Source organism: Pristiophorus japonicus, chromosome 5 (genome assembly GCF_044704955.1).
Source record: "Pristiophorus japonicus isolate sPriJap1 chromosome 5, sPriJap1.hap1, whole genome shotgun sequence".
Lineage (NCBI taxonomy): Eukaryota > Metazoa > Chordata > Chondrichthyes > Pristiophoridae > Pristiophorus > Pristiophorus japonicus.
This window is the reverse complement of record NC_091981.1, coordinates 56,702,181-56,723,466: the sequence shown is the minus strand read 5'-3', so window position 1 is coordinate 56,723,466 and position 21,286 is coordinate 56,702,181. Positions and strand designations below refer to the sequence as shown.

At 43.8% G+C, this 21,286-nt stretch overlaps 1 protein-coding gene across 3 annotated transcripts in view; it reads right to left on the bottom strand.

Moving 5' to 3' along the window:
- Positions 1 to 21,286, bottom strand: part of kif13a (kinesin family member 13A) — a 331,493-nt gene that overhangs the window by 110,897 nt on the left and 199,310 nt on the right. For 2 of the 3 annotated variants that reach the window (XM_070880643.1, XM_070880644.1), the window contains exons 7-9: positions 10,887 to 10,974; positions 1,010 to 1,144; positions 773 to 885 (exon numbers count right to left, since the gene is read on the bottom strand). In XM_070880643.1, coding sequence (XP_070736744.1) covers positions 773 to 885; positions 1,010 to 1,144; positions 10,887 to 10,974 — 336 coding nt within the window. Of the gene's footprint in view, positions 1 to 772; positions 886 to 1,009; positions 1,145 to 10,886; positions 10,975 to 21,286 lie in introns of those variants that run through there. The other variant, XM_070880645.1, reaches the window with a different exon arrangement.

Genomic DNA, 21,286 nt, shown 5'->3' with positions numbered 1-21,286 from the left:
ATGACGAGGCCTATAATCTGCATCAAGCAAGTACGAATGGGATACATCAGGGATTAAAAAGGATACGAGACCTGTACCTATTATATGAAATCATCCTGGAACATCATTTTTGTTATGGAACAAAACTGCCATCATGATTGGTTTTGTTGTGAAGGCATTAATTTTAACTCAACAGCTGCCTCCTTGGAGCAACTAATAAGATTCCGCTGTGAATATGGACCTCCATGTCAAGAAATTCCATTCAACCAACAAATTACTTTTGATGTGCAGTCACTTCTGTTGTGTGAGAGAATGTGGCAGCCAATTTGTGCATGGCAAGGTCCGACAAATGGCAAATAAATGAATGGCCAATTAATCTGTTTTTGTGATGTTGGTTGAGGGAGAAATGTTGGATGAAACAACAGGAACATTTTCTGCTCCTCTTCAAAAAATGTCATGGGATTAGTATATCGATCTGTAAAAGTGACAGGGCTTAAATTTAATGTTGCATCCAAAAGAAGGCACCACTGACAAAACAGCACTCCATCAGTGCAGCACTCAAATGTCAGCATAGATTATGTGGTCAAATTCTGGAGTGGGCTGGAATACACAACATTCTGACACAGTGAGTATGCAATTAAGGCAAACTGATAATCTAAATTGACAAGCATTAGTTTGAACAATACTGATTGGTTTTGAGGACCCTCTCCTTGCTTGAAGTCACATAATTTTCATTAGAAAATTACTCTCGTTTATCTGCACTTAAATCACAATGTTTTTTAAAATCTCTCACTTGTTAATGTTACTGCCCTCCTTCAACCGTTCCCCTGCAGCTCCCGTCTTGGAAACTCTCTCACTCCCAGCCAAATCCACGAGGCTCAGCTTACTCACTTTCTCTCCAGAAGTCTAAAAAAAATGAAGTAGCATTAAACCTGCAGCAAATACAAATGGGAAATAATTGTGGAGCATTCGAGCAGTCACGCCAGTCTACATGGTTCCTCATGTCACAGGAAATGGACATAACACTTACACTACTTTGGAGATCGGAAAGCGTCTGAGTTAAAATAATGCTGAACACGGCATGAGAGCGGCTGCTTTCTTCATTCATGTTGGTGGCAGCAACTGTTCGTGATTTGTTTCCTTCGGACATTAAGGATTCAATATCCTGCAATGTACCATAAATAAAATTGAACGATTACTAAGCACAACATAGTCTGCAGTTTGGCAAATTTTAGTTCAAAGTATTAAGGACGGGAAGGGGGTTGGCGGGGGTGAGGGGAAGGCACAGCAGTAAAAAATCCAACTAAAGTAAAAGCAAGTTGCAACAATCAAAATAAAAGTGTTGGAGTGGATACAAAACAGGATCAAGTTTGCCCAAAATCATTAGACTAAGTTAACCCTTATAAATTGAGGGCAGCTCAAACACTAATCTACACAGAATGGAGGAAAAACTGCATAGCAGACATGTTTGTCTGGACATTTGTATTTTAAATCTGGAATAACTTCTAAGTGCCCGTATGGGAATTTTGTCTGCCTCGCAGCAGAAGCCAATGAGCTATTTTCTGTCTCTCCTTGTGGCAATGGATTTAATTTAATAACTTGAATTTATATAGCGACTTCAACGTAATAAAACGTCCCACGATGCTTTACGGAGCACTGTCAGACAAGCCACATAGGATACATGACCAAAAGCTTGGTCAAAGAGGTAGGTTCTAAGGAGTAACTTAGAGGAGAGAGAGGTAGTGAGGCGGAGAGATTTCGGGAAGGAAATCCAGAGATTAGGGCCTAGATGGCTGAATGCATGGCCACGAATGGTGGAGCGAAGGAAATCGGGGATGCACAAGAGGCTAGAATCATCGAAACCTATAGAATAGGAGGCCATTCAGCCCATCGTCCCTATACGGGTTCTTTGAAACAGCACCTGTGTTTAGTACCCCACCCCCACAGTCCCCCCCGCCACTTTTTGCCCGTAAGTTCCCCATCCTCACGTACTTGCCCAACTACCTTTCAAAATTATTTATGGAATCGGCTTCCACCATCTTTTCAAGTGGAGCATTCCAGATCCTGACAACTCAGTGAAAACATTTCTTCTCGTCTCCCCTCTAGATACTTGCCTATGATTTTAAATCTATGGTTGTTAACCCACTTGCCAGAGGGAATATTTATCCCTATTTACTCTATCAAAACCTCTCATCATCTTCAAAACCTTTAGTCGGCCACCTCCTTTGTTTTAAGGAGAACAGTCCTAACCTTTCCTCATAACTGAAGTCCCTCATCCCTAGTAACATCCTGGTAAACCTTTTCTGTACTCTTTCTAAGGCCGTTACATCTTTCCTAAAGTGTGGTGCCCGGAATTGTCCACTATACTCGAGCTGAGGCCTAACCAGCGATTGATAAAGTTCAAGCATGCTCTCTTTGCTTTTATAATCTATGCCTCTATTTATAAACCCAAGTAACCCATATGCTTTTCAACCCACCTTATCAACCTTTAAGAATTTGTGTATATGGATAGCCAAGTTCTCTTTGCTCATCTACACTTTTTAAAATCATGCCATTTATAATATACCATCTTTCCATATTAGTCCTCCCAAAGTGCATCACTTCACACTTCTCTGCATCGCACTCCACCTGCTATACTTCTGCCCATTTCACCAACCTGGCTACGTCATCCTGAAGTCTACAACTATCCTCTTTACTATCTACCACATTGCCAAGTTTCGTATCATCTGCAAACTTTATGAAGCTGCTCCCTACACCGGAGTTAAGTCATTAATAAAAATTAAAACGTGTATCGGACCCAAAACTGACCCTTTGAGAGCACCACTGCAAACCACCTCCCAGTCTGAAAAACATCCAGCTATCCCCCACCACCCTCTGCTTCCTGTCACTGAGCCAATTCCGTATCCATACCGCCTCTTTTCTCTTAATTACATGTGCTTCCATCTTAACAAGTGTCCTGTGTGGCATTTTGTTGAATGCCTTCTGAAAGTCCATATACACATTTACTGTATAACCTTGATCAACCTTCTCTGTTAGCTCAACAAAAAATTCAATCAAGTTACCCAGACACTATTTGCCTTCAACAAATCCATGCTAGCTCGCTTTGATTAATCCACAAATTTCCAAATAAAAGTGTTATTTTGGATGATGGTTTCCAATAACTTCCCCACCACAGATATTAGGCTGACTGGCCTGTAGTTTCCTGGTTTATCCTCTCCCTTTTCTTGAATGGTGCAACATTAGCAACCCTCCAGCACTACTCCTGTATCCAATTAGGATTGGGTGTGACCAATGCCTCTGCTATTTCTACCTTTGTTTCTATAGCAGCCGAGGATGCATTCCATCCGGACCAGGCAATTTACCAACTTTCAGTAATGCAGTAAAGAATGCAGAGACCTCAGAAGATTGTAGGGCTGGAGGAGATCACAGAGAAAGGCCATGAGGGATTTGAACACTAGGAAGAGAATTTTAAAATTGAGGCATTGTCGGACTGGGAGTCAATGTAGGTCAGCAAGCACAGGAGTGATGGGTGAATGGGATTTAGTTTGAGTTAGGATCACCTCAATACTTCTCTCAGTGGAAAAATAGTATGACTGCCTATAAAACATTGGAAACTACCTTTGTTGGGTGGAGAAGAAAAGTTGATAATTAGACCAGGACAAAGCTTTATGATTCTGTTGCAATAAACTATATTATAAGTCTTCTTCTTTAAAATTTAAATTGCCTGAAGAGACTAAGAACTGTTGGTAAGACACACAAAGATGATTTTTAATTTCTTCTTCAATAACTGTCAGCTGTAATTTTATAGGTATTAGATAAATAAATAGTTTGCCTTAATGTACATGGAGGAGGAACAATGATAAATCTGATTTTACCATCTGACAGTTACTAAATGTCTGACTTAATTAACAATCAAGTAGCAACGTTCCTTCAACAACTATCCTGTTGAATGTGAGTGGCCCGTCTGGACAGACTAGTTTCATAGGGCTAGAATTTCCTCTCAGCCCGCCAGTGCCTGATCGCTGCCCAAAACACCGCTAAGACTGAGAAGATTATCGCTGGCAAAAACTTCCCCCGAAAAGATTTTAAAAATCTGCCGAGCTAAAAACATGGGTCTTGCACCCCCATTCTGGGAGAACAAGTGCAATTTAGGGTTGACTGGGCGGTTCGTAAACAAAATGGACAACATTTTTTTTTAAATCAATAAAAATTTATCCCGAGGCTGCGGGTTGGGCCTAATTTTTCAAAAAACATCAACTAACAAATCAAAAAGACATTCCCAAGACACATTAAAACTAAATCACAACACATTTTTAAAATAATTAGTAAAAAAAAACAATTACTAACCTTTTTCTTGAATAGCTACTCACCTACCGCCCAGCTCCGCTGATCCTTGTGGGTGTTTAAAAAAAAACTTACCTACGGGTCACCGCTCAGCCAAATATCACGCTAAGGCGATCTCATGACTGTGCATGCCGTCAGTGCGCTCCTCAGTGGTGCCTCGAAACCACCGGCATAACTCAGGTAAGGACATTTTCGCTCACCTGATTACCGCCCACAATGGCCAATACCACCCAGAAACTGGGTGGTAAGCCATTGGAAATTCCAGCCCTATATAATCTCCCCATCTGCAGCACGATCCCATTCCCCAGGCAGTGCACAGGATATCAATGGATAGGCTGGGCTTTCTGCAATTCCTGCAGACCTGGGGGCTGGGGGGGGGCAGGGTGTTGGAAGAGAGCCTCATGCAGTACCCCAGAGAAAATATTATTTTATAACAAAAGTGATGGTGCATTTAACAAATTCACATTTAAAAAGAGACAAACAACTCCTTTAAATAAAGTATTCCGGCATTAAATAAGAGCCCAAGATGGGAATGTACTGCATGATTGTGTATGTACACTCCCATGTAAATATATTAACACATACATGCATACATAGTACAATCCAATATCAAACATTTCATGCAGTTCTACAGACAAGGTATATGCAACTCCTACAATGTACATTGTACTTACTGTTGAAATAATAGTGTGCATAGCACTAAACTCAATGCAATCTCCATTTTTAGGCAATAAACTTGGATTACAATATAATTGCAGACAATTGTAGTGTAATACAGCAAAGGGGCTATTTTGCCTGGGCAGCTCCTTTGGGGCTATAAGGGAACTTCATGTGGCACTTCTCTGTTACAACACAAATACCCAATAAAATTTCCTTTAGTACAATACCCAACTTACACAATAGTTCTAATAACTTTTACTTTTGAAGGTCACAAAGTACAGATCAGTCTAAATCAATGATATTGCAACTGTACCATCCCTCCTTTCAATGCAGTAAGTTCATTTAACATCAAAGGGACAGAAAACGAGAAAGTGCAGGATCTCTGTAATGTGTGTGCAGAATCAATACTGGAGAAAGGCAGCATGGCTCAAATAAACACAGCATTATTGCTGCCATATCCAGCAACACCCTGAAATGGACTGGTTGAATCGGAGAAGGTCACTCACAAAACTCACATCCCATTATAGACCTCAACACAAATTTGACACCTTTGTGAAGTTTATACACATTCACAACCCATGCTTTAGCAAAAAATAGTATTTTTCTTAGCTTAAAAAAAAGGTTGGTTTCTTCGATGGAGTTGGTCTTATTGAACCCAGGCTGAGCACCCGATAACAAGGAAGGACAAAGTAAGTCCATCTGTTAAAAACTACTCAACGCATTTTAAATGCACCATCGTAAAAACACAAAAGATTATTCAGTGCCCGATGGCAAGAAAAAGTATGAGAGATAATCTTTGGGAAATTCTGTTTAAAAAATAGCCCAGTTGGCTTCTGCATGTTCCTAGCCACTTGTACACCCCCAATTTTAATCGTTTCACCATTGGTGGCCGTACCTTCAGCTTCCTAGGCCCCAAGCTCTGGAATTGGCTCCCTAAACCTCTCCGCCTCTTTCTCCAACTTTAAGATACTCCTTAAAACGACCTCTTCGATCAAGCTTTTGGTCACCTGTCCGAATATCTCATGTGGCTCAATGTCAAATTTTGCTTAATAAAGTTCCTGTGAAGCACTTTGGGACATTTTACTATGTTAAAGGAGTTATATAAATACAAGATGTTACTGTTGAAATTTCTTCAGCAATTGTGATCAGGATAACAGATCATATCGAAATACATCATATTGTTAAGTGGCACAGCGCGTAAGAGCATCAAATGTATGGCGGCACAGGGGGATGAGGTTTCATCCAATCATCTCCCAAATGGCTCAGTATCTTTTCTCAATGATGTTATGTGGAAACACAACCAAAGGCCAGGCATGAAGAGGAAGAAATAAAACAAATCAGAGGAAGATTCATGCCAGTCTGCTGGCATGCTAAAGACGGGTTACACAGCCGAATAGAGAGGCCGAAGAGCATGTCATTTATTCAACTCCACGGTTGCACCTCAGTTTTTTTGCTTTGTTAAACCTTAAAAAATCTGCAGTCAGAAGTGATCAATTTATTATATATTCCTCAAATAATGAACCTTAAATGAATTTTCAACTTCAACATATTCCAAGCTCAAATGGTGGATTAAGAAAACTTTATAATTAGGCAAAATGATATTAATCCACGTCAGGCAAAGAGCCTGGAGACATAAATTTTGAAACAAATCACTGTGCACTTATCAGCATTTCTAAACTAACTCCATTGGGCTCAATTTTCCCCACTGACGTTTTTTGGCATATTTCAAGAGTTACTCCCGTTTTTTTTGGCCCCGACTACGCCAAAAAAAAACTTGCAAGTTTCCCCATTTTAATTTTTGAAATTGGCGCCATGCAGCCTGTCCTTTAGCTTCGGTGGGGTGGAGCCTAATGTCTGCGTCAAAAAAATGATGCCCCCCCCCCCCCCCCCCACCACCTTCTGTGCATTTGCGGGGAGAGGGTAAGTCCTGCAAATTCCATATTCTGGCTTTGCTAAAAGTCAAGTACTGCACGGGCTAACCATGCTTCGGTTCATGGGGATGGCTCTGTTAGCTACGCTTCGGTTGATGCAAAGTGTATCATTCATCGTGGTCCTTCAAACCAGCCTGCTGCCTGTGCTGTGTGAGCCTACTCATGTCCCTGTCCACTCCTCTGTTGCTAATCATTTGTCTGTTCTGTTATATTTTGAATAACTTGAAGCCAACCTTGACGAGCCTGAAGCCGATGCAGAAGATTATTCAGAAGCGGACAAGCCAAGAGCATGGGGGTAAGGAGGAGGGGGGAGGATGAAGCCCCCACTGCTCTATTCACTCTGGAGGAGGGCTGGTGTCGCCCATTGAGGTGCCAGCCCCTTTTGAGTGGTACGTGAGTTGGAACAGTCCATGGTTTCGCACAGTCCGAGGCTGGGGATTCCAGTGGGGTGCAGGGAGGCACACCCAGGGCCCCACCGTCCGAGGCTGTGGGTCCCAGTGGGAGGAGGGGAAGGAGAGCTCGACAGCATTCTCCTGAGGTGCAGGATCTAACAGATGTGGTTCAGATGATGACAATGAGTGCGGGGAGCATTGACCTTACCCAATCACTCCTGGACACCATCAGTGGGGTGGGTGAAGTAGTACCGGGACTGTCGGGAGAAGTAACAACACTCTCACGAGAAATGGGAACATTGTCGGTGAACATGAGGGAGGGATTGTTACAGGTAGTTGATACATTGTCGGTGAACATGAGGGAGGGAATGTCGGAGCTAGCTGCTGCAATAAAGGAACACGCCTAGACTCCGGAACCATTGACGGAATCAACTGCCGTTCCCTCTCCAATCCCCAGACCAGCCTCTGAAGAGGCCCAAGCCAGGCCTTCCACATTACCACCGACCCACGCCCATCAAGAAGTGTGCATTTCCCGAGATGCTTGAAAGAATAAGCTTGCTACCAACCCGAGAAACGCTGCGCCACCGCCTGCAGGCAGGGGTGGAGTCAACAAGACCAAGCGTTGCGAGCGGTCTTAGAATAAGGTGGAGGAGAGATGGGTACAGCCTTTCTTTGCTGCTGTTATTATTATTGTAACTGTTCTCAAATTAAAAGTTTTTTGTAAGTGATGTAAATCTACAAGTTTAAAAGTTTGTAAGTGATCTTAAAGCTTGCAAGTGATCTTCAACTGAAAACTTTAAAGCTTGATACAAGAATATTTTAATTTATAACTAAATCATTTCCATTATTTGTTCCATTATTAACGCAACTTTTTGAACTAAAGAATCATCATTTCCATTATTTGTTCCATTAACACAACACAATATTACAGAACAGGTCCAAACAGTAAACATGGTCCATTTGAAATAGTTGCTGCTGATCCTTCAGGCAGCAAAGCATTTACGGATGAGCTGCTAGTGCAAGGCTCGCGCAATCGTTAAAGGGGCACGACAGCCCGACCTCCTCTGCCGTCGTGTTCCGGGTTCAGGTAGTTGCATGGCTTCCTCCTCCTCCTCGTTATCTGCATATTCCTCCTCATCATCAGCCACTGGGTCTTCTAATACCAGCTGCTGCTGCCTCATGATGGCTAAGTTATGCAGCATACAACAGTGAACTGACCGACAATCTTACGGGAATACAGCAAGTAGCCTCTGGAATGGTCCAGCATCGGAAACACTGTTTCAAGATGCCAATGGTCCTCTCAATGATGCTGCGCGTTGCAATGTGCGACATGTTGTATTCCCAGTCAACTTCTGTCCGGATTACGCGTAGGGGTGTCATGAGCCAGGTGGCGAGGCCGCACCCTTTGTCTTCCAGCAGCTAGCTCTGACCTTCTGGCTGCTGCTGAAACATGGCAGATATAACGCACTCGCATAGGATGAATGCATCATTGGTGCTTCCAGGGTATCTCGCATCAACTGCCGTGGTGCGATGCACGTCGTCACAGACGAGCTGCGCATTCACGGAGTGGAAGCCTTTTCTGTTCTTGTACAACTCGGAATCCTCCAAAAGGTGTTCGCAAAGCGATATGGGTACAATTAATGCAGCGCTGTATCTTTGGGAAGCCAGCAATCCTAGAGAAGCCCACAGCCCTGTCATGCATTGCCTGGGTGGTCATGGGGAATTTTATGCAGTCATTCCTCCGGGTATATAATGCAGCAGTCACCTGCCGAATGCAGATGTGTGTTGTATGTTGAGAAATGGCGCACACATCCCCAGTTGCGGCCTGGAATGATCCAGATGCATAAAATGAAAGTGTAGCTGTAACCTTTACTTCAACCTTTATTTTACAAAGCAAACCTCCTGACGCTTCTGGGGTGCAGGTTTGCTTTTTACTAACTCTCAGATCTCGGTTACAACTTCAATGCGGAAACGTAGCCTTCTCACACAGTCTGCATCACTCAGGTACAGGTATGAACACCTGTTTCGATATACCCTACGTGGGTAAGGCCTCCTGCCCATCATCCGACGTGCTCTGAGGTTCCTCATGCGATGATGCCGAATCAATCATCTCCTCCGCAGCACCATCATACAGAAGGCTTGCACGATGTACAGTAGTCAATATTGCCCCCATAATTAAATTGCATCTTTGCAAGCTCAAAACAGCAGGATAAAGCACTCAAGCCTTCTTTACTCTCTCTCTCTCTCTCCCCAAGGTCGACGCTCTGGTATTGACCACACCCTGGTCTGCACAAGCGCAATAGGCTTGCTTAGAACGGGAAGCTAGGCATTCAATGAAGACATTAGGGGCAACAAAGTCTAATGCAATTCTTTTATTTTTGATTTTTTTCAAAGGACCACCCCACCACCGACCAGACGTTTCCTCACCGGGCTCGAGGGTTGGCCGACAGACCCCCGCCCCCCCACCCGGGCTTCTTTTGAAGCTGCTGGGTAGTCTAAGGGTTCTCATCCCTTCAGTTCGGCTTCCACCGCCCCCCGCCACTGGACTTCTTTTGAAGCCGAGCCCGTGTCTGGGTGAGGGAGCGATTCTGCCGGCCAACACTCCGACCCTTGAGCCCAGTGAGGAGACATTCGGTGGTGACGTGGTACTTTGAAAAAAAGATCAAAAATTAAAGAATTGCATTAGGCTTTCTTTTTCTCCCTTTTAACTTTGAAAGAACTAAGCTTCATGATGCATATTCTTTGCCTTCTCGAGTCCCTCCAAAACTCCGTCTTGCTGTGCCGATTTTTTAATGTGCGCTGGTTTTTCTTCAGTGCCCAGAAGGTTTTTTTGGGAGTGGTCACATACACCATCCTAGGAAAAATGCAAGTTGATCAAACTTGCTTAAATGTGAAAAATAGGCGCAGACTTCAGCTTATGACGCAAAAAAATACTAACCTAAAAAAAAAATCATACCTAACTGAGTTATGCTAGCGCACAAGCTTTGGGGAAACTTGGATATTTTAATTTACGCAAAAAAAAGCAGCGCATGCCTATAAACTGGCGCAGATAACTGGGGAAAATTGAGCCCAATATCTTGGCATAATTGTGTTTTGCAAATAGCTGCACGCATCAAATGTAGGCTGCAACTCCAACAAGGACCAATCTAAGGCCTTTCAGATTTTGTCCGTTTCCAATACAACCCAAATTCAATATAGATGACACCCATAAGCACTTCATAAATGATATATTAAAAATACAAACAAAAAAGGTTGAGAATTCAAATTATCTTTTTAGTAAACATTAGCCATTAAGACAACAAGCCTGAAAAGATGTTACAGAACTGCAGTTCTGAACTGAAGTTTTTTGATCTCAACAATACTGAGGTGTTCATGAATATACAAAATATTTAGCTAGTTGTGCAGAGCCAATTTTTTGTACTAAAAATCCCAGCAGATGTGGTGCATACTTCAACTGAGATCTTACAAAATTTACCAACCACAGAGGGAGCACGAACCATTACTGTAGCTAATTATTTTTACGGAAACGCTGACAATGAAGATGCAGGCCATAAGTGGAATGTTTAATGCACATACTCACCTCAAAACAAGTAACAGCCAGCTGCGACAAGCCATCTACATAGGGGCCCAACACTTTATGCTCTCTAACTTTCAGGGTGTGCCGACTCCTAAGAAAGGAATATATTTTAAATAGTTAAAATAACACAATATTAATCTCATTTATATGCAAGAACATTGCAGAACTCAAATAGAGCTAATACACAAGAACCAATCTTTGGCAACTATTACAAACAGCTTCAGCAACTGTTTCAGCTTGAAAACATTTCCCTCTCCAAATCGCTGAGTATGCTCAATGCCACTGATTTATGTTTTTTATGGAAGGAGGGGCAAAGTTGTGGCATGCAATTTCCAAAACACCAGTAAAATTCTGAACCCCCACAAATAAAAACAGAATTTGACGTGATCAGTCACAGTGAATCAGAAGTAGTGGGTGTGAACATAAGATTCAACCTAGTCTTTCCATGCTTCAATCTGGGGCACAGGTGGAGGAAGAAAACGAGGCAGTTGGAAAGACCTTTTGCGCAAGTCAGTTTATAAAAATTGACAAGTTTTGCCAAGTAAAGTCAGGGCACCATATTGTGGGAAATGGAGATGGGGCGGGGCAAAGGAGAAAAATGCCGCCAGCATAAGAACATAAGAATTAGGAACAGGAGTAGGCCATCTAGCCTCCCGAGCCTGCTCCGCCATTCAACAAGATCATGGCTGATCTGGCCGTGGACTCAGCTCCACTTACCCGCCCGCTCCCCACAACCCTTAATTCCCTTATTGGTTAAAAATCTATCTATCCGTGACTTGAATACATTCAATGTGCTAGCCTCAACTGCTTCCTTGGGCAGAGAATTCCACAGATTCACAACCCTCTGGGAGAAGAAATTCCTTCTCAACTCGGTTTTAAATTGGCTCCCCCGTATTTTGAGGCTGTGCCCCCTAGTTCTAGTCTCCCCGACCAGTGGAAACAACCTCTCTGCCTCTATCTTGTCTATCCCTTTCATTATTTTAAATGTTTCTATAAGATCACCCCTCATCCTTCTGAACTCCAACGAGTAAAGACCCAGTCTACTCTATCTATCATCATAAGGTAACCCCCTCATCTCCGGCCAAGTGAATCGTCTCTGTACCCCCTACAAAGCTAGTATATCCTTCCTTAAGTAAGGTGACCAAAACTGCACGCAGTACTCCAGGTGCAGCCTCACCAATACCCTGTACAGTTGCAGCAGGACCTCCCTACTTTTGTACTCCATCCCTCTCGCAATGAAGGCCAACATTCCATTCACCTTCCTGATTACCTGCTGCACCTGCAAACTAACTTTTTGGGATTCATGCACAAGGACTCCCAGGTCCCTCTGCACCGCAGCATGTTGTAATTTCTCCCCATTCAAATAATATTCCCTTTTACTGTTTTTTTTTCAAGGTGGATGACCTCACATTTTCCGACATTGTATTCCATCTGCCAAACCTTAGCCCATTCGCTTAACCTATCTAAATCTCTTTGCAGCCTCTCTGTGTCCTCTACAAAACCCACTTTCCCACTAATCTTGTGTCATCTGCAAATTTTGTTACACTACACTCTGTCCCCTCTTCCATGTCATCTATGTATATTGTAAACAGTTGTGGTCCCAGCACCGATCCCTGTGACACACCACTAACCATCGATTTCCAACCCGAAAAGGACCCATTTATCCCGACTCTCTGCTTTCTGTTAGCCAGCCAATTCTCGATCCATGCTAATACATTTCCTCTGACTCCGCGTACCTTTATCTTCTGCAGTAACCTTTTGTGTGGCACCTGATCGAATGCCTCTTGGAAATCTAAATACACCACATCCATCGGTACACCTCTATCCACCATGCTCGTTATATCCTCAAAGAATTCCAGTAAATTAGTTAAACACGATTTCCCCTTCATGAATCCATGTTGCGTCTGCTTGATTGCACTATTCCTATCTAGATGTCCCGCTAGTTTTTCCTTAATGATAGCTTCAAGCATTTTCCCCACTACAGATGTTAAACTAACCGGCCTATAGTTACCTGCCTTTTGTCTGCCCCCTTTTTTTTTTATAAACAGAGGCGTTACATTAGCTGCTTTCCAATCCGCTGGTACCTCCCCAGAGTCCAGAGAATTCTGGTAGATTACAACGAATGCATCTGCCATAACTTCCGCCATCTCTTTTAATACCCTGGGATACATTTCATGAGGACCAGGGGACTTGTCTACCTTGAGTCCCATTAGCCTGTCCAGCACTACCCCCTTAGTGAAAGTGATTGTCTCAAGGTCCTCCCTTCCCACATTCCCACGACCAGCAATTTTTGGCATGGTTTTTGTGTCTTCCACTGTGAAGACCGAAGCAAAATAATTGTTTAAGGTCTCAGCCATTTCCACATTTCCCATTATTAAATCCCCCTTCTCATCTTCTAAGGGACCAACATTTACTTTAGTCACTCTTTTCCGTTTTATATAATCGGGAAAAGCTTTTATCTGTTTTTATGTTTTGCGCAACTTTACCTTCGTAATCTATCTTTCCTTTCTTTATTGCTTTCTTAGTCATTCTTTGCTGTCGTTTAAAATTTTCCAAATCTTCTAGTTTCCCACTAACCTTGGCCACTTTATATGCATTGGTTTTTAATTTGATACTCTCCTTTATTTTCTTGGTTATCCACGGCTGGTTATCCCTTCTCTTACCACCCTTCTTTTTCACTGTAATATATTTTTGTTGAGCACTATGAAAGAGCTCCTTAAAAGTCCTCCACTGTTCCTCAATTGTGCCACCGTTTAGTCTGTGTTTCCAGTCTACTTTAGCCAACTCTGCCCTCATCCCACTGTAGTCCCCTTTGTTTAAGCATAGTACGCTTGTTTGAGACACTACTTCCTCATCCTCAATCTGTATTACAAATTCAACCACACTGTGATCACTCATTCCAAGAGGATCTTTGACTAGGAGATCGTTTATTATTCCTGTCTCATTACACAGGACCAGATCTAAGATAGCTTGCTCCCTTGTAGGTTCTGTAACATACTGTTCTAAGAAACAATCCCGTATGCATTCTATGAATTCCTCCTCAAGGCTACCCCATGCGATTTGATTTGACCAATCGATATGTATTATTCCCTTGATTATTGCCCGCCCCACCGTGAAGTTATTATTTGGGGGCCTATAAACTATGCCCATCAGTGACTTTTTCCCCTTACTATCTCTAATCTCCACCCACAATGATTCAACATTTTGTTAATTAGAGCCAATATCGTCTCTCACAACTGCCCTGATATCATCCTTTATTAACAGAGCTACTCCACCTCCTTTCCCTTGTTGTCTATCTTTCCAAATTGTCAGATACCCCTATATTTAATTCCCAGTCTTGGCCACCCTGCAACCACTTTTCTATAATAGCCACCAAATCATGCCCATTTGTAATTTATTGTGCCGTCAACTCATTTACTTTATTTCGAATGCTGCGTGCGTTTAGGTAGAGTGTTTTAATACTAGCTTTTAAACCATGATTTTTAGTTTTGATCCCTCCTGCAGCCCCTTTATATTCATACATATTGTCCCTTCCCATCACCTTGTGGTTTACACTTACCCCAGTGCTACTCTGCTCTGTTGCCTCCTGCCTTTTGCATTCTTTCTTGGGGTCCTGTTCATCTGAGCTCTCACCCACTCTAACTAGCTCAGAGCCCTCTCCTGGGTTCCGAATACTCCTTGCATTGAGGCACCGAGCTTTCATGCTTGCCTTTTTATTACACTCTGATCCTTTAGAATTTTGCTGTACAGTGGCACTTTTTGTTTTTTGCCTTGGGTTTCTCTGCCCTCCACTTTTACTCATCTCCTTTCTGTCTTTTGCTTTTGTCTCCATTTTGTTTCCCTCTGTCTCCCTGCATTGGTTCCCTTCCCCCGCCATATTAGTTTAACTCCTCCCCAACAGCACTAGCAAACACTCCCCCTAGGACATTGGTTCCGGTCCTGCCCAGGTGCAGACCGTCCGGTTTGTACTGGTCCCACCTACCCCAGAACCGGTTCCAATGCCCCAGGAATTTGAATCCCTCCCTGCTGCACCACTGCTGAAGCCACGTATTCATCTGAGCTATCCTGCGATTCCTACTCTGACTAGCCCGTGGCACTGGTAGCAATCCCGAAATTACTACTTTTGAGGTCCTACGTTTTAATTTAGCTCCTAGCTCCTTAAATTCGTCTCGTAGGACCTCATCCCTTTTTTTACCTATGTCGTTGGTACCAATGTGCACCACGACAACTGACTGTTCTCCCTCTCTTTTCAGAATGTCCTGCACCCGCTCCGAGACATCCTTGACTCTTGCACCAGGGAGGCAACATTCCATCCTGGAGTCTCGGTTGCGGCCGCAGAAACGCTTATCTGTTCCCCTTACAATTGAATCCCCTATCACTATCGCTCTCCCACTCTTTTTCCTGCCCTCCTGTGCAGCAGAGCCAGCCACGGTGCCATGAACTTGGCTGCTGCTGCCCTCCCCTGATGAGTCATCCCCCTCAACAGTACTCAAAGCGGTGTATCTGTATACTTGACTACAAACCACTTGACTACAAACCACTGGATGTAAAAGATCCCATGGCACTATTTCGAAGAAGAGCAGGGGAGTTTATCCCCAGTGCCCTGGCCAATATTTATCCCTAAATCAACATAACAAAAACAGATTATCTGGTCATTATCACATTGCTGTTTGTGGGAGTTTACTGTGCGCAAATTGGCTGCCACGTTTCCCACATTACAACAGTGACTACACTTCAAAAGTACTTCATTGGCTATAAAGCGCTTTGTCCGGTTGTCATGAAAGGCGCTATATAAATGCAAGTCTTTCTTTCTTTTACATGCTTCTGTGGTTAATCACTTGCTGACAGTCACTGTGAGGTCATCTGCACTTCAAGGAGAGAACCCAAAAATGAAAGGCTCTTTAAGCACATAAAAGGGTGGGATGGGATGGGTGGGGTTGGAAGGTCACAGTTTGAACAAAGAAAAAATTAGTACAAAGCTGCATAAAAGAGATAATGTGAATCACTGGATAATCAACTAGGTCCATATGGATGTCCAGCTTTTTGTCTCACATTTAAAATCTCCAAAGCACCTGAGGCTCAGTTTAGTCACTTGTACAGTTCAATCGAAGCTGATGCATGTCCATTGAAGCTCTAAGCAGTACTTATAACAATGAAAAGCAAAAGTCAGCGATAGTTCCATGTTTGACTTTTGTGTATGGCCCAAGAATTGCCATGGCAGGTCAACAAATGGTGCCCGCAGTTAGTTGGACTTGCCCCTGTCCTATTTAATTTTGACGATATTGCTGCAAATTGCTGAAAGTGCATGATGAAAAAGGCGTGGCAATCTCTATTTGGCATCTGGGAAATGAGTGAACAGAACAAGCAACCGTGCATCACCTTAACCAATCAAATTGAAGGATTCTGAAATTAACAACACAAGGTCTGAACAAGAAAGTGCAAGTTAGAATGGCGAATTCAATGTCAAATTGGGTACAGAAAGCAAAAGAGAGAACAAAAGAAAGATTGGATTGAGAGAGAGAAAAGGGGCAGAAAGAAAAAGTAAAAAAGAAAATTAATTTTAAATGAAAAAATCTTGAAACAATTAAAACCTGAAGGAATGAGACTCCACACTTGTAATTGTTAATTTTCAGGCCAGAGAGGTTAACTGGTAGTAATTAATACTTGTATCACGCCGTAAAAAGGGAACTCAAAATGACTTGACTTAACTTTGTACTGAATTTACTTCATATCTACTGTGTAAGTACAGCAACTTAAAAGAAGTGATAGAAGAGCATCTACTTGTAAAAAATGTAATTAAAAAAATAGTCAGCATGGATTCCGAAAGGCTAAGTCATGCTTAACTAACCTGATAGAATTCTTTGAAGATGCAATGGAGAGAGTATACGAGGGTAATGCAGTAGATGTCATATACTTGGATTTTCTACTGGGCTTTGATAAGGTACCGCACAGCACAAGAGGGGTTAGGGCGTGTGGAGTCAGCAGACAAATAGAATCCTGGTCACTGATTGGAACGTGGGCAGTTACAGCAGGAGCGGCTAGGTTGAGGCGCAGGAGCGACAAGAGATCGTGGACGATGTGATCAGGGCCCAGGAGAGGCGAGGGCCCAGGGGCAGCACGGGCCGGCCTACACTGCAATACGTGTGCGCACCAGGTCCGTGCAGCAGAGCTGGTCTGCAGTCGCCTTGGTTAATCCTTGCCGCTGGACCAAGCAAGCCCGTGTGATGACTGATGTGCAACAGCCACCACACGTTAAAAAAAATCCATGCACAGGCATCTTCCACTCTTCAACATGTAGTTCAGGACCTGGAATATTAGGTCCTTCATTGAAACACCTGTGAACTCATCCCTTTTGGCGTGGAAGTAAGTCATCCTCGATACGAGGGACCAACTATGATGACAGCAACTTCACGCTGGTCAATGCATGTGATTGGTGAGCCAGACGCCGCTTTCGTGAAGCTAACGGCACAGTGATGCATCTCCGACTGCAACCTTTTGATTTCCGTGTTTACTCGGGCATCTGTCCTCATCTGAAGTTGCTGTGGCATTTGCGCATAAATAATGGCGAGAGCTCATTATTTTGACAGCAATTTTTGGGCCTATATGTATGCTAAAGAATAATTTCTCTCTCATCGATAGGAAATACAAGCTTATCTCAGTTGATTTTGGCTGATTTAGCCACATCAAATCAATTTGTGCTCATCCGCATTATACTGTCTGACAGAACATCTGCATTCCTTTATCAGGAATGTTTTGTTTTCACTCAAAATATTGTTACCACCCACACACTAAAAACTACTGCAGATCAACTAAAGAACATAACTGGATACAGCAAAGCTCCACTCACTGCATAGGAGTGATCACATTGAAGCAAAAGTAAGGCTACAAAAAAACATTTCTGCTTATTTGCAAATACTTCAAAATACTTAAATTACCACACCAGATATGAAACTTTCAGTATAAACACCCTGTTTATACAACCTCTATAAGGTTATTGCTTTACTCAGCACCTAAGGATAGCTTCAAAATGAACAGTTATACCAGTTTGTAGTTCGAACATAGCAATTTTCACTATGCAATGTGCCTTCGTGCCATCCACTGCATACAGCAATTATCAAGGCCAAAATTGAGTAAATTGCCAAAAATAAGCAAACTTCCTCTATAAATGACATAGAGAAGGCAAAACGAAGGCCAAATTTCCCACAGCAAGAATTCTGATTTCCACAACAAAGCATCATTTTGGTCTGAACTCAGTAAGACTAGATTACAGTGCTCAAATGTTACATTTGAATTACATTCCCCCCCTCCCCAAACTAGGGAGCAAAACTGAAACCAATTTCTGCAAAGCTGCTTTGACATTTCTACCCTATCCTAATGCCATAATTCTGCAGACTAATTCAGTTTGCAACATCTGACAGCGTGCAGCTGTCATGTTTACAGTCAATATGGTAATGACTTGGATCTACTGGGCTCATGCGCTGCAAATTTTTAACAGGACAATACTTGCGTGCAAAGAAAATGATTTAATAATTAACTTTCAGCAAATAATTATAAGCACAAAATAAACCAGTACTGCAGGGACCCCAAAAGGCACCTGGATGCAATGGCAAATCAATAGGGGTAGACCATGGTTTTAGGGGATGATCTACTTTAAGCCAGGTTCAATGTAGAACACAGAATTCACCTCTAAGCTCAGTGAGGACTGAAACTTCAGTTTACCAATATAAACAAGAACATAGAATGTGTTGCTAAGACCTAACAGATATTAGAAATTGTAACCACCTGGGTTAGGGGGTAGAAAAACACGGGGAGGACTATAGCTCCCTGCCACACCTAAAATGGAAGTCCTTTAGGGTAAAACTCGAAAGTCATTTAGAATAGTTATCATCCATCATGAATAACCATATATATATGGCCTGACAAGTGTCATTATATTGAAAGATTACAGACTTGCGACCCAGGGCCTTGCCATTGAAGTTCCTACCATTAGGAACACGTTCTGTCCTTTCTCCGCCAGACTACAAAAGGGATTTCTTTCTGCTCAGCCATCAGTTACAAGTAAAATCACACCTACAAATCTCAAGTTCCATATTAGTCCATCTTTTTCTCTTCACCTGAAAAATCATCAACTAACAACTGTACTCATCAGTACAGGGAACAGATCATCATCATAGGCAGTTCATCGAAATTGAAGACGACTTGCTTCCATTGTAAAAGTGCGTTCTCAGGTGACTGTACAGTCCGATACGGGAATTACAGTCTCTGTCGCAGGTGAGACAGATAGTATTTGAAGGAAAGGGTGGGTGGATAGTCCTTCCGCTGTCTGCGTTTGGTTTCTGCATGCTCTCGGCGATGAGACTCGAGGTGCTCAGCGCCCTCCTGGATGCTCTTCCTCCACTTAGGGCGGTCTTGGGCCAGGGATGCCCAGGTGCCGGTGGGGATGTTGCACTTCATCAAGGAGGCTTTGAGGGTGTCCTTGAAATGTTTCTTCTGCCGACCTGGGGCTCGCATGCTGTGTAGGAGTTCCGAGTAGAGGGAACAGATAAAGCCAGTGTCATAGCCCAACCTGTATCAGGTATCCCTCAAAGTAACTAAAGGCTGAGCCATTGGGTCCAATACATGTCCAGTAGGGAATATGCAGTTTTATCTCTAGTGAAGAGAATCCCATTAACATTTTAACGTGACACCATCTCTCAAAAAACTCCATCTCTGATAATATAAATCACGAGGAAGGAAATGAATATCCAAAGGATCAGTGCGAGGTAGTGAAGTAGCATTAATCCCATAGACAAGACCTTGGGAGCATTGGGAGCAATTCAGCAGATTAAGCAAAGGATTGTGTGTCAAATTTGCTAAATTAGTAACACTCCGGCCGATAAAGATCCCACAGCATGATTTGTGGAAGAGCGTGGAATTCTCCCAGTCCAACCTTTCTCAATAAATGCCACAAACAAAAGTGGTCATTTATTTCTTGCTCTTTATAGTATGTTGTAGATTGTCTATGCAGCAGTCAGTGCACATTAAAATAATGCATTGTGAAGTACCTCAAGAGATTTCAACCTCTGCTCACCCACATAAATGATTTTTCCTCTGATACAAAGATCTACCATATAGTCGAGCCATCAGCTCAAAATAAGACAACAGATGTAGCGTCCAGAATCCAGAACCCGCGGGACCGAGGCCGTTCAGGATTCCGCATTTTTCCAGACTTTGGATCATCTTTCTGGGTGAATCCAGAAACACCCGAGACCAGGTTCGGGTATTACCAGATTTTGGAACGTCAGAAAGAGGGGTTGCCACCAAGGAGCTGTTTGGGCTGCCGGCCCCCGTCGAGGTGGAGCTGTTCGGTTGGGGCTCCACCGAGGAGGACCTGTTCGGGCGGGTCCCGCCATGGAAGAACTGTTCGGGCGGGTCCCGCCGAGAAGATGTTCGGGCGGGTCCCGCCGAGAAGATGTTCGGGCGGGTCCCGCCGAGATGATGTTCGGGCGGGTCCCGCCAAGAAGGTGGTGTTCGGGCGGGCCCCGCTGAGGAGAAGGTGTTCGGGCGGGCCCCGCTGAGGAGAAGGTGTTCGGGCGGGCCCCGCTGAGGAGAAGGTGTTCGGGCGGGCCCCGCTGAGAAGGTGTTCGGGCGGGCCCCGCTGAGGAGAAGGTGTTCGGGCGGGCCCCGCTGAGGAGAAGGTGTTCGGGCGGGCCCCGCTGAGGAGAAGGTGTTCGGGCGGGCCCCGCTGAGGAGATGATGTTCGGGCGGGTCCCGCCAAGAAGGTGGTGTTCGGGCGGGCCCCGCTGAGGAGAAGGTGTTCGGGCGGGGCCCCGCTGAGGAGAAGGTGTTCGGGCGGGGCCCCGCCATCAAGATGGTGTTGGGGTGGGCCAGTGAGGAGGCCCCAAGGTAAGGGCAGCGGCGGCAAGGGCAATGGCAGCAGGGCGAGGCCAGAGGTCGGGCAGCGACGGGACCCCGAGGTGGGCAGGGTCGGCGGGTCCGGATTCCAGAACATTTTACGGATTCCGGACAACGCTGCCACCGATCGGTCCAGAGCCCGGATTCTGGAACTCCGGATTTTGGACGCTGCACCTGTACTTGTACTTGTAGGGCAAAGAGAAAGGCATTGATCTTTCCCCCTCCCTTATGAGTAAGGATTGCAGAGTGCCATGAACAACTGTTGTATGGCACTGTGTGCAAACTTGGGGTTTTCTTCAGGCAACAGCCATTAAACAAAATCTGATCAAGAATGGACAGACAACCACCTCTACATTTTGAAAGCAGTCTGTTATCTTTCAGTAACTCTGCCTGTCCAATTACAAACAACTTTGAAGATTTGTTCTGCTTCCTAAGCAGTATTATTTGATTCACTCCAGAGACTTGACCACAAAATTTAAGCTGACACTTAATGCAGTACTGAGGGTGTG